The 24,496-nt window shown below is 32.2% G+C and overlaps 1 protein-coding gene across 4 annotated transcripts in view; it reads right to left on the bottom strand.

Annotated features, from left to right (window-relative positions):
* USP25 (ubiquitin specific peptidase 25) overlaps positions 1-24,496 on the bottom strand; it is a gene marked incomplete at both ends in the record, with an annotated part of 108,903 nt that overhangs the window by 5,741 nt on the left and 78,666 nt on the right. Inside the window, 6 exons of one of the 4 annotated variants that reach the window (XM_084232510.1) lie at positions 23-101; positions 1,821-1,999; positions 12,102-12,197; positions 14,148-14,261; positions 18,437-18,576; positions 24,276-24,476. In XM_084232510.1, the coding sequence (XP_084088636.1) occupies positions 23-101; positions 1,821-1,999; positions 12,102-12,197; positions 14,148-14,261; positions 18,437-18,576; positions 24,276-24,476 (809 nt within the window). The remainder of the gene's footprint in view (positions 1-22; positions 102-1,820; positions 2,000-12,101; positions 12,198-14,147; positions 14,262-18,436; positions 18,577-24,275; positions 24,477-24,496) is intronic. The other 3 variants (XM_084232511.1, XM_084232512.1, XM_084232513.1) reach the window with 3 other exon arrangements.

The following is a 24,496-nucleotide window of genomic DNA, read 5'->3' as shown; positions in this document are numbered from 1 at the left end:
ACCTCTCAAAAGGTCACATTACCTCATATTCCTCCAAATTCACTTCTTCGGGTTTTATCATTTCAAGTTTGGCTTGAGCAACTTTCATTATATTGTGACACCTTCAAATAAAAGAAATGTATTCCCAAATCAAAGGCAAAATTCATAAAACTGAAAAATGTGTGTTACACAAAAGTAAACTACTCAACACGTGAAAATGAAATGCAATTGCACTGAGCAAAACTCTTAAGGAAACAACTCCAAAATACCACTAAGGGAAAGATGTGTTTCTTAGTCCAGTGCTGGATTGTTATAATGTATACAAAGAAGCATCAGTAATTCTAATTCAAATATTGTATTTACGTTTGGCTTTTAAATTACATTCTGTTAATAAAGACTACACAGGGGTAAAAATGAAGTAAGATTTTAAAATAACATGTACCTATTAAAGCTCAAGAGATACTACAGCTTATTTTTCCCCACAGTATAAAGAAAAATGACATCCACAATGTGCCTATCATTTCTGGTAAGAATGAAAATTTTTCCAATGGATTTTTATGACCAGAATTGTTGGTTAAAAAATTCCTATAAAATTTATTTAGTTATCACACCCATCTTACTATCTTCCAAGCATAGGAGAAATTAGCTTATCAAACAATTGACTATTTGCAATTCCTAGGATAAATAATTGCAAAAGGTTGTAAAGTTAATGTGATTACTCCATAAAAACCTTCCCAAATTAAGCAGCATATGTGCGCCAGAAGACCACTGACACCCCAGACAATGGTGATTATAATTAGTAATATTTCTGACTTGTCGCATTTCTATTTCTAGTCATGTACACAAAATAAGTGATGCTTATACTATTAATAAAAATAGTAATAGCCAACATTCATTGAGTCCTTACCATGTAGCACACATTGCTCAAAAACATTTATTTGTATTATTTCACTTGACTCTACATTTCACAGCAATCTCGGTCTAAATGCTTTTTCCTCAGATTTTCCTCTGCTACACATACTTTGAATTACTTTTTAGACATTTATAAAAAGATAATCATTTATTGCAGAGTGAAGACATGATTACAATGAGTACAAAGATTGCATATAAATGTTTCTATATTCTAAAATAACTCTCACTAACTTGGATCTTTACCTAAGGCCTAAAATTTTTAAAATATTTTCTCTTAATTTTTAGCTTTTAATATTAGTAAATAATTTTATAGTCGTTTCTAAGTGAAAACACTTGTTAAAATTAGTTTAATAATTTTGAGTCTTTTCTTTATGTCAGAGGATGATTTTATTTGTATATATGACTGACTACTTTTCTATAGTATTCTAAAACAGGGTTATTTTGCTCCCTCAGAAGGCACTGGGTGATATATGGAGACATTCTGGGTTGTTACCAATGGGGGCTGCTAATGGCATTTAGCAGGTAGAGTCTGCAAACAGCTAAATAGCCTTGAAATTATAAGTTAGCTTTCCATAACAGAGAATTATCTGACCTGAAATACCCATAGTGCAGAAGTGGAAATTTCTTTATTTCCTTAAAATCTTAAGTACCAAAAAGGTAGTATATTATATTATACTCATCTGCATATCCTTTTCTTGCTTAGTTCAGTATCTTGATTGACAATTGAAATTCAAACTTTTAAAGATAATGATTGTAAACTACAGAGAAAATGCAAAATATTCAAATCAAGTGAAGTAAAATAAAATTTTGTGGTTTATTCACTGTAGTAGTACTTTGTGTGTATATGAAATATTCACAAATTGCACAGGGAAAGCATAAAAAGACAATGACACATTTGAACACAAGAATATTTCATACTTTGAAAGTACCTTTCATCAAAACTCAAATTTCTATCTCCAAATTGTTCAAGCAATGTTTTCTCAATGATTTTCTTTGGAGCTTGGTTCTGGATAAAGTAGACCACTACATGATGTAAACGATAATCTGTTTCTGGGGGGGTATCTTCTTGGGCCAATTTTACCAACCTTGAATACTCCAACTTAATTGCCTAGAAAATGCAAAAAAATGACAGTTTTGGTTAATTAGAATTAACCAAATTAATTAACAATTAAAATCCATCAATAGTACAACTGATTATTCTTGCATTCAAATATAATTTCCTTTTGAAAGTATTACAAGTGAGATAGTACATTTAAGTTCCATTTGTTTTAATTAATTTTCTAAAAAACCCAACCACATGTGTCTCTTCCTTATCCCTTCACTATGTAAATGTTTATTTTGTTTTCACACTAGTAGTGGTAAATTAAACAATACATCTACACTTACTATGTGAGTAATTTTGTAAAAGTCAGAGCTCAAGTTTAAATCTATTCAGAGGCATCATAAGACCCAGATACTAAAAATCCCCATCCTGTGTTCTCTAATACTTATTTGATGTATTTCTCTAACATCCAAATTCTACAATCAAAATGTAATTCCCTAGAATGCTCATATCTTAAAGAAAATGACTGGCTGATGAATACATAATCATTATAATTAATTTTCAGCTAAGAACCTACACTTAAAGGATAAAAAAGCAAGTCCTGTGACTGCAGCTCTCATAGAATGAATTCCTTATTGTTCAATAATATTTGAATTTTTAGTGTAATAATTTAATGAAAACCTACTGCTGCTTGAGCTTACTTTTTTAAAATAACTAGATATACCTCAGAAATAACAACTAATTTCTAGAATTTTTCAAATACAAAAAAACCCCACCTTTTACCAATTTAAATTCATTCCTATTTATGAATTTCCTTCTCATGAATTTTACGAACTTTTAAAATATAATGCAATCATACCTATTTCTTCACATTTTAACAAGACAGTCCATACTGCTATATCTAACAGAATTCTACACTATCTATTGCTATGAATAAAGTTAATATAGCTGAATTGTAAATCTGCTTCAAACTCTATGCTCAGAACCCTGTTCTAGAATTATGTTTGCCCTTTCCATAATTTTTGGCTGCCTATCAAGGTAAATATTTAAGTTAATTATCATAGATACTGCAATGAAACTACTGCACACTTATACAAAGTGAAATTTGATACTTGCCATCTTTAATATAACCCTACTAATCAGTTGCAATGTTACTGTTTCTCTTCAACAAAACTCCTTCCACTTATTGCAGGCTCATCTCCCCACATGTGTACACTTTCCTTTGTTTCTTGAGTTGTCCACATGCTTGATGTCCTTTCTTGTTCATTACCCATCTATCTATAAATTTAATTTGACTAGTTTAACTCTCTCTTTTAAAGTCATATTCAGGTCTAAAGATTCAAATAATTTCTACCTAGACATTTTAGAATTTTCTAAGTCATGTTATATAGTCATATTTATATAACTTCTACAGACCTTATTTTGATAGAACTGTATTATACATTAGAAGATACCCATTAGAAGATACCAAATACACAAACATAAGTATACCATGGAGGCAATGATCTCTAAGACAAGGTTGACTAGAACCGATTCTGAAAGCTAGGTATACCATTTACTAATTGGAACATAAAACAAGTTAAATAATTCTCCAAGTCTTAATGGTCTTATCTCTAAAACAAGGTTGAGTTTAGAGAGAATATAAATAAGTATCTATATACACACACACACACAAAACAAACATACACATATACGTTTACGGGCTATTATTAAAAAATTGACAGTGAAAACCTACTTAAAAAAACTGACTAAGAAAACATACTTCAAATTCCAAAAGACCAGAGTCAAATAGGTTCTATTCTTTGACCATAATGTAAGCAAAAATAGGAATTAAAAATAAAGATAACTCCCAAAATTATAAAGATAACTCCAAAATTATATTAACACTGAGAATATTAAGATATCAAAACATAGGTCACAGCTAGGCAGGAAGTCAAAGGAATATTCTGAGTTAACCATTAAACAGTAAAATTAATTTAAGAAATTAGGTAATAGTGTGTGTAAGGAACAAAGGTTATGACTACCCTTTACAAAAATGATAATTAACCAAAATAATAAGTAAAATGATGCAGCAGTTAGCTAAAGACTGAAAGACTATTTCTTTCCTAAAAGTTGGATAGAGTACCAAATAATGTGAGAAAACAACACCAGAAATAAGGAGGTAATACCAAAAATTTAGAAAAGCTAAAAAATTACTTAAAAAAAAAAAATAGGGCCTCCCCGGTGGCGCAGCAGTTGAGCGCTGGGTTGCGAAGCTGCCCGCAGCCTCTGCAGCGCCGGTTCGATCCCCGGCTGCTCCCCGGCCACCGGAGGAGAGTCCCACATGGCGCGCAGACCTCTCCTGCCACGCCCGCTGCTCCCCTCAGCAGTGTACTTCGGTCCTTCTGCCTGCTCTACTCCCTGCTCTGGCTCTGGTGAATTCTCTCACCCTCCCGCGCTTCTGACTGTACCCAGTAATTGTATAAATTAAATAAATATAAATAAATAAATAAATCTTAAAAAAAATACAACTTTATGCTAATATACTATAATATCTTAAGTAAATCATCACATAGGAAAATACAAATTATAAGGATTGCTTGAAGAGACAGAAAAACTGTAGGAAACCAGTAAACTACAGAAGAATTGAAAAGGCTGCCTAAGATCTGTGCCCAATAAAGGGTCCGGCCCACTTAGTTTAGAGCTGTGCTCCTATGTTAGATCTTGAAGGATGAGATGATTTCCATATCTAAACCTCTCCAGAGCCTGAAAAATGAAGACTCTGTAGTGATTACATAAGGTTGATATAATCTAAATAACAAAATTATAATCTAAATAACAAAGAAATAGACCATCCATGAATACATCAATTTATTTATAAAGTTAGATGCTATCATCCATAACCACTTTTACCAAACTACATGATATATATGAGCATAGTGTTGATAATAATTAATAAAAGACAGACCAATGTTATTATCTTTACATTAGGACTAAGGACAAAGTTGCTTAACATCTCAAATAGATGCTTTAAAAATAAACTCTAAATTCCAACAACAATCAACTAAAAAGAAAACTCTTAGTCATAAATATAAGGAATGATTTTCATTCATAAGGGGATCTATATAAAAATTCAGCACTGCACATCATACTTCATAGAACAAAAGAGAAATTCCTACTAAACTCAAGAACTAGATAAAGAGTTTGCTATCATTATTTTTATAATTAACTATATTCTGAAAAGTCTGGTACACAAATAAACTGAAATAGTATCAGGGAAACTATCCCCAAATTATTTGCATATAGTTTACTGAAATAATCAAGAGCACCAGTTGAAAGATTAGAAAACATAAACAGCTCAATAACAACTGGATGAAATGTAAGTAAAATGCATCAGCTTCCTATTATCTACCTTCCAATGATTTCTTAAAAAAAAGTACGAGTAATTAAACGGATAAAAATACAGTTTTCATATATCTAGGAACAAATTAAAAAATAAATCTGAAATAAAATTGTCAAATTGTACTAAAGGACACAACCAAAGAAGGCCAAACTAGTTAAGAAGTGTGAGCTAAAAGAAACTTGGAATTCTAAGCCCTGTCTCTGGAGAAAGTAAAGGGCTGTTAATGATTGAGCATAACTACTGACGAAGTGTCCATAAAAATCACACAAGTGTGGAGAGCTTCCAGGTGAGCAAAAACATCCGCATACCATAAACATGACATATCTCAGTTCCATGGGGATAGAAGCTCCCACGCTTGGGACCTACGTGGACCTCACCCTAGGTCTCCCTTCATCTGGAGGTTCCTCTGTATCCCTTATCACAGCTTTAATAAACTGGTGAACACTAGTAAGTGTTTGAGTACTATGAGCAACTCTAGAAAATTAGTAGAACCCAAGGTAGGGGTTATTGGAACTTCACCTACAAGCAGATGGTCAGAAGAGCAGATGAAAGAAAATCTGGGCTATGACTGGTGTCTGAAGCATGTGTGATGGGGAGGAGGGCAGTATGTCAAACTGAGAGCTTACCTTGTGGGATTGAAGCTATTTCCATGTAGAATGGAACTGATTAAAATTATAGAATTGATTTAAATTACAGGACAGCTATCCAGTATCACTGAGAATTGCTTAGTGTGGGGGACACAGCCCTACAAATTCATTAACCAGTTAAGTGTTTTATGTGTGACACAGGAGGAAGAAAATTGGGTTTTCCTTATACAAGGAGGATAGACCAAATGTTTCTCCTTATTACTAGAGGCATACCATGTTCCTTTGGTGGAAGACTCAAAATACAAAAAAAATATGATTTTTTCATTTCATTTCAAACTGATGCATAAATATAAACATAATACAAGTACTACCAAATTTTGAAAGTCTTTGTGGAGAAAGATAACAATTGATTTTAAAAATCACAAAATACACTTTACAAAATACAGATAAATCAAATTTCTTAGACCAAATACTAAATTGGTCTAAACAAATTTTAAAAATATAAACAAATTTAAAAAAAGACCTTTAAAAATTAAAAAAGAAAAAATACAGCAAAAACACTTTGACAGTTAACATGATAATACCAACTGCCAAAAAAGCTATGGTGATATTCACCCTCAGCCTAGATAAAAAGCAATACATAAAATAATGGAACTATATTTTTTATGTCATTATGTCAGATAACCACTAACAGAAACTATATAATCTTTTGAAAGCAATCAGACATCACTCTCAATATTTAAAATTTATACATTTGACCTGGAAATTTTACTTCACAATTTCCCTATGAGTTTTTAACTATATATATATATATATATATATATATATATATATATAAACAAACACACTTAAACACACACACACACACTGTCCACAAAAATATTGGAAATGACCCAAATAGCCAGCAACAATAGTACTGATGAATTTAATAATAGCTAACAGTTTTTGAGTGTTCTTTATGTCCAATGATATACATGGATTATCTCATTAATTCTCAAGGTAACTTTTCATAAAATTGGCTCTGATAATGTAAACTGCATAAGATCACACAATTAAGTGATAAAAAGTTAGGATTTTAACCTAGGCATCTGGCATTACTGCTGCTACCAGCTATCCTTGGGCAGAAATTTCTAACCTTCACCATGAGTAAGTTATAGGCAGAGACAGTTATCCCATCAGCCTTATGGTGGCCCAGGTATCTTTATTCTATTACTGCTGCACAGGCATTATAATGTCTCCTGTTTGTCATAACAAGGAAAAAATATGCCTTGCTCTAAAAAATATTTAAAATGCATTTGGTATGCTCAATGAGAAAAAAGTAAAGTTATGAAAAATGAGAAAATCTTCAAAACTTTACAAGAACCATTCACATATTGCATAAAAACAGAACTAGAAACAAAAGAAGCTAACTGTGGAGTGAGAATTGGAAAATCTAGGAAAAAATGCTTTCAATCTATGTTGTGGTACATGAATATTTCACTAGTTTAAGTATCACTTTCTTCAAAAAGCCCTCCAGATAGTTCCAGATATATTCTCTAAGCAGCACTTTTGTTTCCCATTATATGTTCTAACCACTCAAGCTGCTGCTCCATCCATTGATTATAATTCTAGTTAGTTTGCTTTCCCACTAGAAAATAAACTTCATTAAGGCAAAAACCCCATCCATCATTTCCCCAGCTACAGCCATTGGATTTAGGAGAGTGCCTTAATATAAGTAGATAGCAAACACTGTTTGAATTTTCCCATCAAGAGTAGAATGCAAAAAGATATTATAGAGTAGTCATTCAATAGAATACTATGAGAATGAACAGCTACACCTATTACTTAACAACACGGATGAAGAGTTCAACATTTTCTGTGTAAAAAGCATCAAGACAAATAAGAACCAACAGAAGAAGATTCCAAGCATGTAAAGCTTAGCAAGAAAATGTATTTATGTTTTTTAGGAGTGCAAATAATGTCTACATTTGTTAGAAAGAGAGTGTAGTGGTAAGAAGGAAAAACAAAGGTAGCTTCTGGAGTACAGTGATCCACTTCATGACTTGGTGAGCACTACACGAGTGAGTTTACTGTGAAAAGTTTGTGAGGTACACATTCAGGAACTGCATGTTACAGCATGTTTTACATTTTAGTAAACTTTTCATCTATTAAAGAAACAAAAAAGTAGTAATAGTAGGCATTTCAAAAACAAAAAGAATGATAATTTTTTTTCACCTGGGAACAACTGTTTATGAAGCAATAAAAAACCTGGTAAGAAAGGTTTTAAAACACATGAGTGCTATTACTTCATTAAAATCCCAAGGGCATTTTAACAGATATAAACTTAAAATAAACAAAAAAGAAGAAACTTTAATGTCCTTCAAATTAAACAATATATGCTAACCCTATTGCTGCAATTACAACATGAGGCTCTCACTCCCAACCCTGTTCATACACAAACAAACAAAAAGTATTTAATATCATCTTATCTTTTATTTTTTTGGGTTTTTTGTTTGATTGTTTGTTTATTACAGTAGCCCTGTACTGCCTTTCCCTGAATTCCACTGCTATAAGACAGAGACTTCTCTCTTTAAGCCACTATTATCTGGGGTTCTGTTAAGAATGGAACTAATCTAACAAAGCCAACTTGAGAAAGTCTCTAGATAAGTGTAGCCCAGTGCCCTCCTCTCCCATTTATCCAGGTATCCTCCTATTAACTTTCCATTTAGTCTATAAGGGCTACTCCCATATGGGAGGGCCTGTGGTTGAAATAGTAATTCTTGATTACCTGAGCCTGAGTTGGTAACACTTCCTAGAGTTCAAATTAAACCAAAGTCAGTCTACTTATCCAGGTACAAATTTCATTTTCCAACTTATCTTTTAATCAGTAAAAAAGCAAAATTTTCATCACATGGCTTCTCCACTAATAAAGCATATGCAACTTTTTAAAAATAGGTCTAACAGTTATGTATAAGAAAAATCCAAACTTACAAACAGGAAGAGAGATGAAATGTTTCTTCTTATAGTCAAAAAAGCTAATGCAAAATAAACTCAATAAAGATATTTTTTGCTACTATGACAGGGCAGAAGAGATATTAAAAACTTTTCTCATTTATAATATACTAAGCATTAAAAAAGAAAAGCATTAAACTAAGCACTGAAAAAGTATACCATTATCTAATATGTAGGGAAAAAATGGACTGAAGCTGCCATTGTATAGATTCTATGCTATATAGATATTTTGCAAAAAAAAAAGTAATTAATGTTGATAATAATTAAAATCATTGGCCAAAAAAATACAGAACATTTTAACAGAACAATGGCTGTAACGAACCAAAAATTTTGCTAAGAGATCTAGCCATCCATAAGGGGCTAGGCTAATTTTTTGTCTTTGTGTTTTAAAAAAATATTCCAGAAAATTTATAGTATTTCAGGCTGAAGAATTTTTATAGTAAATGTATAATGTTTTAACTTCACTATAGGAAAAGGTATTATAACAAATGCAAATAGAAATGGTAGAATGAAAAAATATATAGGACATATAACCATAAAGAGGGTAATATAAAATAAATGAGTGCATCTATGACCATGGAATAGTAAATGTAGATAGTAAAGATAATTTCATAAATACACTGGTTTTGCTTAAGAATGTATATATGCATGATAGAGTTATAAAAGGATATGCTAGAAAAACTTACAGAAGAAAAAGAAAAATCCTCTACATAGGCAGGTTTGTCTAAACAAAAGGTAAAGACTTAAAAGGCTATACAAGGGCAATGGCAGAGATGTCACACTGATTTTATTTTAGATGTCTCTATGTTGCCAAATATTGCAATTTGTATATTACTTTTGTTACAAATAGAAACAATTTGTTATATAAACAAATTTTCTAAAATTATTCATTATCAGCTAGAATTATCCAGATGCTATTTACCTATACCAAAATCACACATTAATTACAAACATCCGAGAATATTTACATATTACACACACACACACACACACACAGTGTATTCCTCAACTATGGATGTGTGAAAATGTACATAGATACAAACTTTCAGAGATCTGATGCTGCATCAAAAGCAGAGGGTAAATCAAAACAAAAAAAAAATTCTTGAGATATGGAAAATAAGCAAGAGTCAGGTTGCAAAGAGAATTCTCAGGGTGATCATGAAGGAGCTTTCAAAATACTAGTTATATACCAAGAATAAAGGAAAACCAGTGCAGATGGTGGCAGGGTAGAAAGCTCAAGAACAAACTTCCCCAAGAAGATGGAATGGGAAAAGAACAGAGTAAGAGCTGTTTTAAGCAACTGATGGAGAATTTCAAAATGAATCAGTAATACACATAGAAAACTAAGTAAATCAAAAACAAACAAACAAACAAAAAACCCCACCAATCCAAGGAAAATGAAAGCTGAGAGAGCAAAAGTAAAAGTAGTAATATTTATGACTTAGCTCTATCCTGAGTCATACACAAAGTAATAATACAGAGGTATTTCTGGTTTAATAAACATAACAAAATTCTACACATACCTGCGTGTGTATGAGAGAGAGAGAGAAAGAGAGAGAGAGAGAGAGAGAGAGAGAGAGAGAGAGAGAGAGAGAGAGAGAAAAGGTACATCATTTAGATTACATAGTAGGAAAAAAACAATGTGGGTAATGTGTGAACTATGAATCTCAGAAACATAAGAAATGGAGTTACTTTAAGAAATGGAGCTAATGCAGAAGGATTACATAAAATAATTAAAAGCTGTTATGGGGGAAGAGAAAGGTTGATGGCTGTTGTCTGTAGTATGTACAATAGTTGGCTCTTTACACTGTATCCCGGCATTAATTTTTTTTTTTTTTTTTTTTTTGGTGGGACCCTCACTAGTGGCCGGGGATAGAACTGGTGCTGCAGAGGCTGCGGGCAGCCTAGCAACCCAGCGCTCAACCGCTGTGCCACCAGGGGAGGCCCCAGGCATTAATTTTAAAAAAGTGAGACTTCCTATTCAACAAAAAGATACCCAACTTCACAAAAAATAGCAATGGTACTATAAGCAATAAATAACTTTTCTAAAAAAAAAAAAAGGTGAAAATTTTTTAAGATAATAGATTCTGTGATTTTTAAGAAAATGCAGACTTCCTGAGAATAGGGATGCATTTTTAAACATAAAAGATATTCTTTTCTTTTTGATAAAAGTAGTTTTCAACATCTCTATGGAATTTTAACACGGAATTTTTTCAACTGATCCTAGGACCAGTCTGCTGGAGTTTCCAGTTTTAAGCACTTCCAGTGCCATATTGCAGTACCCCTCAGCACTGAGCACACTGGATAGCTGGTCACTCTAATCCAAAGAAGCTCAAAAATACTGATAGAAGATTCCTGTGCACAAACTTTTATACCACATACTAAAGGAAAACTGAAAGTAAACAACCTTTTGGAGTATGAGTTGAATGAGAAAAGAAGCATTCATAGATTTTATTATCAAAAAAAAAAAGGAGCATGAAGCTTTTGTAGTGAGCTACAGCTCAATAAAACTATTCAAAAAAAACCAATGGAGAGGAGTAAAGAAAATATGAAGACTTTTGGTTAATCTAAATGAAATAGCAAAATATATACAGTGCTTTCATCTTTAAAATATGTAAAAGTAAATAATACTATAATGAAAACACTGGAGAGATCTTATATTAGAGGGAAAACAAGCTGGTCATCGAATATGATGTCACCCTGTGGTCTCACAAGTTCTGAAATGACTGGGATACCAGGAATTAATCAAAGGGGAAACTAAGAGAACAAAACATTAAAAGATAATAAAGGAACAAATAATTTTAGAAACAAAAGCATTTGATAATAATTTAGTAACCCCCCCCCCCAAAAAAATACTGTAACACTATTAGCCAATGAAGAAAAAATAAACTATTACCAGCAGGCATTCAGTTCCTATTTTTGCTCATCCATATCCTTTATTCCTTTCAAATTAAAACACAATTCAAATTTCTGCTAACAAACCAGAGGTGCATTATTAGGGCAACTCAGGCAAAATGATTTGTTTTTGCTTAATTATCTTAATTATAAAGAAAAAAAATTTAGGCTTGAAATCCCCAGGAATATCAAGTGGCCAGAGTTAAGACAGGAAAGGGGAAATCATACAGGAAACCAAATTTAATTCAAGGAAGAAAAAAAAAACATTTTAACAAGTTTAATTTTAAAAATAAAATGAAAATGTTAATTGTACCTTAAAGAACCCTGCTTCGGGGCCACACCTGTCATATACATTCCTGGATTTACCTATTGCCATGATAATACCTTGCATGTTCGGTGTCATCATGATCTGCCACAGGGATTTAAAGTAAAAGTTTTTGAATGGTTAACATTAAAAAAAAAAAATTAAGACCAAATAATTTCTTTACATGCAAATTTATAAAGTTCTTGTTCTCCACTATTGATAAATCGAACGTTGCACATTTCATAGCAAATGTGATCCAATGTGCATAGCTATTTCAAAATTATCCATACAGGGCTACAGCTAGCTAATATAGTGGTGCCTTTGTGCATACCCGCAAAAAGGCAACCTCTTTGAATAGAATAATTTAAAAGTGTACCCCTTTCTTGAGGAGCAAATTTGAAAAATGTTCTGCTCTCAAAGAACCATGTAGGAAAAATAACACTTATTTAAAAGGTATGTTTCTTCTTTAAGGTTTGGGAGCTCAGCAAGAGTTCAATTTCAACTCCACGTCCATCTGCTGGCTAGACGCGCCTGCAAAAAAGTACAACCTAAACATCCGTAAGCAGCAGCCCTGTATTCACATGACTGATTTTTAGAAGTTTCAAGGCACATGCACTGTTAAAGTGTCACTCCAATAAAAATATAAAACACCACGCTGCCAATAGCATAAGCACTTGCATAAAAGTGTTACTTGATTAATCGCAATTCTAATTTTTTAAATGCCAGAATTCACCCTAAACAACGCATTTATTAAAAACATGCCAGTTTCCAAAATTTTCATGCACCAACATGGTAATAAAACAGTTAACTGGCACAATATACTACTATAAAACATGAAATACTTAAGTGGCCATTTAGTTTTGTAATAGCTTATGACTCTTAGTAGTTTACATTTTTAAATATCTGCAAATTAAATAACTCGAGGACTATGAAGCTATTGTATGAGAACAATTTAGAGATTACATTAATTATCTCTGAGTCACTGAAACTATAGCTCTTTGTATTTATTCTACATCATACATGGAGAGCTGCAATATACCTAACATTGTCTACTTCCAAAAATCCTCTGACCAATTTCTATCTCACAAACTAGCTTCTTTATCTCTTTCTGGCCCATGAATTTTTACATTGTGGTGATAAAATTTTATATAATGGTTTAATTAGAATCATGGAGTAAATCTTAAAGTGACTTGGAAAGTTATTTAATAAATTAACATATATTCAATGGGTAGTAAATATTTATCCACATAAATAAAAACAAGTGATAGAACCCAAGGTCTTCTATTGTTAATATTCAATAACAGTTTTACTGGTCCTCCCTCAAATATTAAAAATCAACTGTAAGAATCTTAAGAGAAGAATGAAAAAAGCAGGGGTCAAAGGGGAAGATAGATTTGATGGAACCAGAACAACAATGTATTTTCATCTAGATTCCCAAGAACCACATTATGAAAAGCAAAAATGCCTCAATACTGTTGGAAAACTACAAAGATGAGAATTAACAATGAAGATAAAGAATAAATAAGATGGAAGTGCCACAGTATTATAAAACACTGGAAGGCATTCAGAAATATTGATAAATCATTAATTCACAGTCACACAGAGATTTCAGAAGTAAAAATATCAATAATCGATTTGCAACCATGCTCCAGGTCTTCTGGTATGAAATGGCGGACAAAATATTATAAAATGTAATTCAGGTAAAACATAAAAGGAAAACAAAAACTATTTTTAAATACTCAAAACTTTACTATTTAAGCAAACCGTATAGCCTATCAACCTGAGAATAAACTGATCCTATGTCTGCATGAAAGATTTAACTCTGTAAACACAAAATTATTTTGACAAATTCTTTCCATATTCTATTTAAATTTTCATTTGAAATTAAAAATCCTGTTAGCAATTGGTAGTGTAATTTCAGACCATGTGTGGCAAAGCTGTAAGTTATGCAACAATAGACAAAGGTGTGAGGGTGCAGACATGCCCAAGGTACTTGCTTGCTTTAAATAACAAAAAAATTAGTAGGAATAGTGCAGAGGGCTATAATAAAGGTACCTCGTCATCATAACCCCCCTCCTTTGACTCAATCATAAATTTCCCTACATGAGGAATCGCCACCTCTACAACTTGCTGGTTAGAAGGTGGTTGGCTTGTGGTATTTTCAGGTTTCTGCAGAAGAAAATCATTAGTATGAACATTAGAAAACAAGGGAAGCACCAAGTTTAAGTGTATACACTCAAGGCTTTTAAAAAATCTGCATTTGCTTAACTAAGAAATGAAGTCATCTAAAACAGAACATAAGAAGAAAATGCATTAACCAAGGAATAATACAAGACCTACGACTTCCCCTTTACATCTCAAATAGTAATTTTTTTTTTCTTTCCACAATGCACTCTGGACTCCAAATCTTAAAAGGAATGAATAATGGTCTTCTATTCCTTATTGTTGCCTTTTTAGCAAAATTTTTTTAAAATATAAGTAACTCCATTAAACTTGATTTGGTATTTCCCTCAAAATAAGCTATGACTTAGTCTGAACCCAGATTTGTAAATTTTCTTACGTTTTTTAACTTTCTTTCCTGTCTAATAATCAATTGTATAGCCACTTATCCATACTCCATTATCTTTAGTTCACTCTGTACAGTTAAGAAAAGCTAGTAAAATATACAAGTGTTCAATGAATTCTTGTTTTGGGCAAAGCTGCTGGAAAATGTTATCAACTTTTGACAAGCTAATTTTTATTTTTCCTTGTTAACGGAAATCTACAATTTTCACCAATCCACTAACAGAATGGAAGACAGTGAGAAATTCAGAAAAGTCCACTCATTCAAAGCATTATTTGTATTTCACAATGACCTTATTTTACTGAATAGATTTATAACTGGCATTTTCACTAATAATCTATTAACAAATTTCAAGTCCTTAAGGTATATGGAGGTAGTCTGCTTAAGGAATTTCAGTTTGCGCCATACAAGTTCTCTTAAGCAAATGCAGACTTTAGTTTTGACATAAAACAATCAGAAAATTCTAAAGAACATTAAGTGGTTTTATTTCAGTTTGAAATACAGGTAAATTCTGATGATGTGAACATTTTCTGACTTTCCAGAAGTAAATGTGCAAAAAGAGTTTAAGCAATAAAACTAATTGCAAGACTGGCATTGTCACCCTTAAAATAACTGTACTTATTAACCATAACATTTTTAGAAATGGCTTTCTTATATCTGAGTCCTTAACTTTTCAGGAGGAAATAATGAAAATGCAAGTTTGTCATTCAGAGATAAAATTCACTAATCCCACCCTGGTACGAAATATTTATACCATTATGTTTATATATAACAGGTATTACAAATAATATTATAGTATCATTATGCTATTTTAAATTGCTTATATTAAATATAAGCAGTTTATTATCCCAATAAAACCCAGTTAAATGCTTATTAAAATTTCATTTTATGTCAAAACTAGAGCTTATCTTGCTTAGGAAGACTTGTACGTTACAAATTGAATTTGCTTTTAGCAAACTGATTTCAAGCACCTTAAATATTTTTTATTTCTTAACAGATAATTAGTGAACATAACTGTCATACATATCCTATAAAGACATGCTTAGTCCATGATATTAAGGATTTTTAATCCTTCTAGTATATAACAAGAATAATTTTGCTAGGTCTCCATGCAAATGAATGAAATATAAGCAGATAAATTAGAACACTGATCCTAACAAAAGGTGTTCCCTTTGACAAAAAAACTACACTTAGGGAAAATTAATGTTTTCTAAATTTTTCTGGTTAGACAGAAGTTAACAGTAAAATACTGACAAATTATATGGGTCTCAGTTGAAAAAGGGGAAAAATGTTGATTGCATATAATTCTATTGTATTTATTCATCACCTTTAGGTATTCTAAAGTACTATCCAATTTTTTTCATATAAAGAATTTAAAGGTTTACTGAAGTTAAAGTACACATGTATTTTTCTTTTTCTATTATTGTCATGTTCTTCATAATGGCTAAACTTAAAAGGACATAAATATAAGATGTTCAATAAACTGAAAAAATGATTAAAATACAGGGTTTTTATCAATTGCCTGAGATCCGTTCAATATATTTTTTTTTTTAAATGTGATCTCATAAAAGGGTAGAGTTCTATATAACTGTTGCCCTTTTTACCCCCCTTAAATTTTATATGCAACAGTAACTCAACTACAAAAATAAATCCCAAACCTGTAAATAAAAAACACTGCATACTGTGTAGTGGAAGTAAGCAAGAGGTTTTTTTTGGAATTTTTTTTGTATTTTCAAATGTTCTAAATATTTCATTTAAAATTAAAGACATTCTTCTAAAAAGCATGTGGTCTAAACATTTAGAGTATCTGTCTCTAATTTCTGTAATTCTAAGTTTTCCTGGGAACTCTTTTTATACAAAGATTAGAATTTACAGCATTATATTACTTATGAAATTATAAGGATTTAAGTGACAGTAGAAAACCAACAGCTACTTGGTTTCGCTACATGTCAGGCACTTTAAACAAAAATGGTCTTAATCCCACAATCACCTATATTTTATAGAAAAGAAAACTGAGCTTTAGAGAAATCGAGCAATTTGTTCAAGTTTGCAAATCTAGAAAGAAGTAAAATACTCAAAACCTAGGCCACCTAACTCCAAAGTCTGAAGGTGCTTTTTATTTATGCAACTTAGTTCCTAAGGTATACATTTAAATGAGAAAACTTAATGAGAAAACCCAGTAAGTTTTCTCATTACCTAAGTAATCATGAGCCTAAGCAACTAATCATAGAATCACAGGCTACTTCAGATAGCCATAAAAACTTATTCTTTGATATGCTTCGACAACGGGCCAGTACTGGTACTAACCAGAAGCTAAGCAAAAGAGAAAAATAGTTGTACTTTTCTATCCTATTCCTTCAATATCATATTCCTTTCTAAAGTAAAGGTAAGCGACAGGTTGCTAGCTTTTCAAATGACATCCATATTAATAAAATAGGAAATCAAAATTTTAAGAGCTGATTTCTGCAAATTTAAATTATACATTAGCCACACTTAAAAAAAAAAAAAAAAAAAACTTGATTCTATCTTACACAGTATTTTTGGTTTTCTAACACCAGTTAAAAGGATGATACCTGTTAACCATAATGGAGGTTTTAGAATTTAAAACCCTAATTAGTAATGGCCCTCACAAACTTTTTATATCAGACAAAAACTGTCTTTCTTGTATCTAATACTCTGCCCATTCTCTGTGCCAGGGCTTTTCTTTTCTATCAGCCAAAAGAAGTAGACTTCCCAGATCCATTAAAGGAAGCATTTTCAGCAAATTTTTAATAGCATGAGCAGATCTTCATGTGCGAGTCCTTCAGTCTTAGGTATTCACAAATTTTGAAACACTCAAAAAAACATATAGATATATTTATGATAACACATAATCAAAATTCAAACAGAATTAAATGAAAAAGTTTTTGAATATTATTTCATTCATTAAAACACATAGCTAACTGAACCCTAGTAACGGAACATTTTCATTAACTAAGGTCTTATATTAAAGATCTCATTGTAATTAACAGGTTATTGGTGGGATTAAGTTCACTTAGTAAGTAGACCATATTGAAAAATTTTATGTCCTGTTCAATGAAACACAAATACTAGGAGAGGAATCTTCAAATAAAATTAGCTATCATGAAACCTGCATAAGAAGCTGCTTGTGCTCACTTATAAAATAAAAAAAAAAAAAAGACTACAACAACTGAATGGTTTTGTAGTACCAAACTCTTGAAATAACATCTCTTCAAAGTCATATTCATTGAAACAGCACAATACCACTGTGCTTAACTTACTGTTGTAAAAAGACACACCTGAGAACTGTAACACAGGAGGATTATAAAAAACGACAATTTTTAGGACACCTACTAGTAATACTCTTAGAGTATCGAGTGTTTTATGGTTAAATGCATTCTATGGAACATGAAAATTATACCTTATATTCCCAGCCATTCCAGTGTAGTGGGACTAAAGATTGGGGGGGGGGGAGACAGGAGGAATAATGCTAAGTTTTATACTTCTGTTTTTAAGTTCCAAACCAAATGACCAATTTAAACTAAGATTATGATTTTTCATAATGGTCTAACAGGAAGATACTTTAAAAAAAAAAAAAGAATTCTTAAAACTACAGCTGAGTAAACTATAGCCTGGGTGTTACATAGATACCCACAGATGCTGATCATGTTCTGCCCCCTGGCCACACCTCTCCTGACTTCCAGATGGTTTGCTCTCCATACACTGCTAGGAAAAGTTGTGAATGTGATTATGTTCTGAGAGCTAAAAGAAAAGTTCTTACCGACTGCAAAACTGTTTCAGGACTTTTATCTTCATGCTCATGTGATGCCTTGGTAATTACTCGAATAGTTTCTTCTTTCAAGTGCTTTGAGAAATCACTTCTTGATGGCTGCTCTAGATATTCTGGTTCTCCTGCTTGTGCTTCATGAGAAAAGAATCAATTGTATATCTAATATAAATCACAGAGTGTATACTAAGATGATTCTATTTCTAATTTGAAGTTATAACAACCAATTTAACTCTTCTACTTAAAGTAATATCATCCTTCAACATAGAGCACTCCCCCCAGAATTTACCAAAAAAAAAAAATCAGATCTAAGAAAAATAGTTATCAGTAATTACAGATGAAATATATTATAGTTTTTGACAAGGAATTAGAGAAAATTTTTCTGCTATGGTAATTACCAAAATCTCATTTTGGAATATCACTAGCATTTTACCAAAAAAAAAAAAAAAAAAGGTTTGTTCAACAATCCTGATCTGAGTTTCCAGAGTTTCCACAGAGCCAGTAGCTATTTTTCTGGCTTCATATTCTTTTTCACATCTACCTAAAACTCCTAACCCTAAACGAACTCAACCTTCTGTATTTTCTGAACTTTGCCCCTGCTAACTGAGTGTTGTCAGAGGGAAAACAATCATAGCTTGGCAAACTAGTACCAATATATAATTCAAAACTTCAAATTCATCCCTGTGAAGATCCCCCAAAGTTACGTCTAATGCAATGCTGTGATGGAACAATATATTCTGAATGTTTACTGGGTGCTTCACCCAGTAAAAATCCCTACACAAACTACAGGACTTTACATAACTGAGCCTTTCTCTCTCTCTCCAACATCAGCATGTGCGTGTTTTGTCGTTTGCTCAAAAGAGGAGGTATTTGACTTTATAAGGTTTCAGTTTGCCTAATACATCGAAGACAAGGATTACCTTTAAACATTCAGACCTTGAACATTCCAATTGTTCCTTGTTCTTCCCTCTATTAATACATTCACCTATTCTCACTGCCCCCCCAACACACATCTAGTAACTCCTACATATCTTATGTATCCAAATACCATTTCCTAGAAGTATTCTTATTATAAATCCTTCCAAAGTAGGGTTTCTCTGTCTCAGCACAATTGACATTTTGAATTATTCTTTGATATGGAGGGCTGTTCTGTGTACCTTCGTCTACTCACTAGATGCAAATAACACTGTTTCTTCAGATGTGACAGAAAAAATGCTGTTAGTATTCTTAAATGTTCTCTGCAGGATCAAAGTGAGATGAGAAGCACTGTGCCAGAGTAACTTAACACTTTCTTCTTCTTAGCATTTACCACACCTAAGACTTAATTACTGTTCTATTTGTTAAATCCTAGATCCCTTGCTAGATTATAAGGCTCTCAAGAGTAAGGATACCATCTCCCTCTTGCAACACTGTTTCTTTAACACCTCGCACAGAATATGCACATAATAACAACGGAAAAAATGAATTAATAACTAAGCTAATGCAAGGATCTGAGGACTAAAAAAGTACACTTAAATGTTCTCCATTGGCATAGGGGTGAGTTAAGTCAGCCCTTGCCCACACACCTAGTGACACAAAACAGGGTTACTGCCATCCTCTCCAATATTTTACTCACTTAAACAATCTCTCAAAGTGAAATGTTATTCAAAAAATTTACTATAATCATAACATATATGTATGGTCATCCATTTCATACAATGAATTTTAATGAAGCATCTAAATAAGTGCAAATCACTGGATCAGGCACTTGGACTTCCACGTGTGAACAAAGTAGCCAATCAGTGCCCCCAGGAAGCTTACAGTTAGTTATGCATAAAGTGATGAACCCAAGAATCACACATGTGAATTGTGACATTATTACAATAATACTATGTAGGAATAAGATGAGGGAGGAGCAATTTAGATTAAGGGATGTAAAATAGTGACTTTTTAGTGGAAACATGATGGGTTAGATTTGTCAAGTGAAAGTATGAAAAGCCCCAAGTAGTGAGCGCGAGAGAAAACCAAAAGGAGGCCAGTGTGGCCAGTCTGCAGTACAAACAGGGCCCAAATCATTCAAGGCCTCTGACTCACATAAAAGATTTGAGGTCAGAAGTTACTGAATAAGTGTTTTAAATACAGTGGCAACATGGCAAGTTCTAAAAAAAGAAATTATCCTGGGCATGTTGTGAAGGACAGACTAGAGAGAAAAGTAAAATTTTAAGTGGACAATAACAGAGAGCCATGCTGCGCTGGCTGCACAGAATCACCCTAGAAACTTTAAGGACTTCACATTCCTGGCACAACCACAAACAAATCTCAGGGATACTGGGGGTACGGACTTAGCAAACAGAGTTAAATATAAAATTTATCCAGGAAAATCATATACCACACCACACATTTTTAGACCTCTTCTCTAAGGAGATACTTTTAAAATGTTTATACTCTCCATACACTGGAATCACCCCTAGAAAATTCATTCCATATAGAATGAATTCTATTTAGAAAAAAGATTCAGGGGAGGGGGATCTACCATATGTTTTTCATTAAGCTCGTTTCTGGAGTTATAAAATAACATCACCCAGTCCCTGCTTTAAAGGAACTTGAGAAAACTGAGGACACTGTTTATTCTACCAAGTCTACTTTTAGGAACCAGTTGTACTTACTTAGAACATTGGTCTATTTTCAACTTGCAGACAGTATTTGCAGAGATCCCTAGGAATGCATTTCATACCAATATTAACCATTTTTATGTGATTTTGTTTTTAATGTGGGTATGCTATGTATGTTAAAAGGAGTTCGAATACTTGTAAGAGAGCTGAAACAGAAGTAACCCAATAATTCAGGAAAAGCTCTTTTCTCCTTCAAAATAACTTCCATTTCTTAAGCTTAGAGCCATGCTGCTTAACCAGAGCCATTTGAAGATCTTTCTTAAAAATACATATATTCTGGACCCTGGCAGAGATTTTGATCCTCATAAAGTCTTTGGTTGGTCTAAGGTAGGTGCATTGTTTATACTCAGAAAAAATTCTTTAGACAATTTTGATGTAAACATCCGAAGTAAAGAACTGTTAGTTATATCTCCAAACATTAAGTGTTCAGGTAAGTTTTCCTTTGCAGTAAGTAAGTTTAAAGAGTTACTATGAGCGAGAACAAGTGGTAAATTCCCATCATTTACTACTTAGTTCTAGTTAGGCAATAGTTAATACTGGAGAAGTGATAATCTATGGATTTGCTGCTCATATATTAGCAAAAAAGAAACAAAGACTCATTTAATTTATACTATATAAATTAATATTCTCATTTGCAATACCACTCAAAATAAATTGGATTCTAATGATTTTCTGTAAACTAGCTTATTGTGGTGATTTGCAGGAAAGAAAAATAACTGATGGATGTTATGAACAAATTTCCTTGTATAACTTTCCACTAGCGACTCATAATCCTAGCACACTCCTGGGAAACCTAACACAGGTTCCCTGATATTCTTAAAGTATCAGACCAAGTTAAACAAATTACTTTGAAAACTGTGAAGAAAAATAGGAAGAAGGAGGTATAGGCATTAAAGTAAAATTTCTCTAATAATGACAGGGAATAACTGGTTGAAATAAACATTATAGTAAGTTTCCTTATTATGTTATATTCCCCTGCGACAGAAGATGGACTTTTTAATATAATATGTAAAGTACTATAGTAATAGAACCTTTTAAACAATGATCTCATTCCTGAAATTTATAGTTATAACACAATATTTTTACTAACTCAAAGTATATATTTATAGCAATTCTATGGAGGAAATGATGCATCCTATACAAAAAGTACTTCCTTCACTTTCTAAAACTGATGGAAGATAATTATCGTGACAGTTCTCTGTGAACTGATCACATTCACCTCTTTATTTTTCAGTTATCAGGTTTCTTCTCAGAATTCTCTACAAGACATGTTTTATACTAAAAAAGAGACATAAGAACACATGCCTTTTACTATTGAATTTTTCATTAATTATAAAACAGCATATAAAGTGGGAAGTACTGATCAAGAGGGAAGGATGCATGGACTTCATATACAAAAGAACTATGAGATGACATATAAGCAGCCAGCCAAAGCTGACTAGTTCTGTCGAGTAAGAGTATTAGTGGGCACAATGTAGTAGACTGACTAAATAAAAAATATTATGTTAAGTCTATAAACTTGGAATTCTGTGAGAAACAGGCAAGGTACAGAGGACAGATTTCAATATTTTAGTACCATAAAATGTAAGTGTGCCAAGAACAGAGTTAGAGCTTAACTAACAATGGAGGATTCACCTCTGGGTGCTTTGGTTACCACTGCCTCTTACAACAGTTATGTAATCCCTCCTTCATCTAATAAGTTAAGAGTGACATTCAAATGAGATACATAAAAGTCAAGAGCAGAATAACACAATGCTCCATCTTGGGACAAATTCTGGGATGTGGTTTTGGAAGATCATGTACAGAAGACAAGTATGAGAACAAAGGAACAGACTGTCAAAATGAAAGGAACTATAATATAGGTACTATACTGACACTTGAATTCACAAAACTCTTACATCCACTGAGTTATTTCCAATTAATGTGAACAAAATCACTGTGATGAAACTGTACTGCTGTAAAACCACAGAGATTCATCTTCTCTACATAGTAGCCCTTGCTAGACAGGAAGAAAGTATAGTTCTGCCTAATGGTAGAGATCACCATGTATTCATATATACATACTGTTTTACATTTAAACATCAAAATGTTGGTATCTTTGTTGGTTTAATATATTGGTCTCATAAAAATTCTGAATCAAACACTTAAGATCATGATCAAGGACTCAACTATTGAATTTATATGAAAAGAAGGTACAAGTCTGGACAGATCTGTGCAAGTCTGCATCAGTCTCCATCCATATTGTATACTATCAATCCCCCATGAATGATTCCTTCAAATGACCATGCTGAAACTCACCTATGTAATGCTGACTGGGAAACTAAAATTAAACCCCTGAAAATGCTTTAAAACCTGTAGAGTAAAATAAAGTCACTTGAAAACACCAACCCAAAGTTAAAAAAAGAGACAAATGAATTTGAGGAAAGTATTTGTACTTAATTTATCTCTTCTCTTTTTCTTAATACCAAGAAATCTTTACAATTTAGCAATGATACATTAATCTTTTAAAGATCAAAAGACATATTTCCTATTTTGCTAGAATGTATTTTCTTTATTTTATACAGTGTTTACTCTGGATATTTTATTTATCTCATCAGCTAATTATTTTACAATATTATTTTTTATATATTTATATTTGTTTTGCAAGTGTATATTTTTTTACTTGGAACACATAAAATATATGGTTTCAGCTAATTTTGTTTTTAATTTTAAGAATTCTGAGAAAAGTCAAATAAAAATATATTAATACTGCTATTTTGTTATTGCACAATATATATGGATATGCCAATAATGTTATTGTGTGCAAATATGACATTACTGGAGCTCACTCTTTTGATAGTGCTAGTGAACTGCTTTAGGGTACTTGGTTTCATGGCTTTTCCAAGCTTCTTCCAATAAGAATCAAGCTCAATGAAAAGAGACACAATACGTAGAGTTAAAGCAGAATCATTTCACTTAATTTAGAAAAGACACACACACACACACAGTGGTGTTTGACAAACAGATAAACTAAATTGTTATATATCAGATGATTTTTACTGGTTTCTTCATATTTTCAGATGACTTTTACAGACTGCTTCATACATTAAGATAACTAAACTTTAAAAATTTAAATGAGCATATCTTATTTTTGTAATAAACTATACAGATAATAAAATAGAACTTAATAAAAATAGACTAACCTGCTGTTACAGAAGACTCTGACTCTCGTAATTTCTGAGATGCTAAAAGTTTTTCCTGCAACACTTTCTGGGCAAGTTGTGTATCCCATTCTTGTAGTTCTTTTTCAAATCGTTGGTTGTCTTCCTCAACAAAATCTCTTAAATCAGGTGGTAATGTTTCTATTCCAACAAGGGCCTGTCCAGTTTCTTTATTAAACTCTTCTGCAAATCATATTTCAAAA

The sequence above is a fragment of the Talpa europaea genome, assembly GCF_964194135.1.
Source record: "Talpa europaea genome assembly, chromosome: 4".
NCBI lineage: Eukaryota > Metazoa > Chordata > Mammalia > Eulipotyphla > Talpidae > Talpa > Talpa europaea.
The sequence above is the reverse complement of the archived record's forward strand: the minus strand, read 5'-3'. Positions and strand labels throughout refer to the sequence as shown.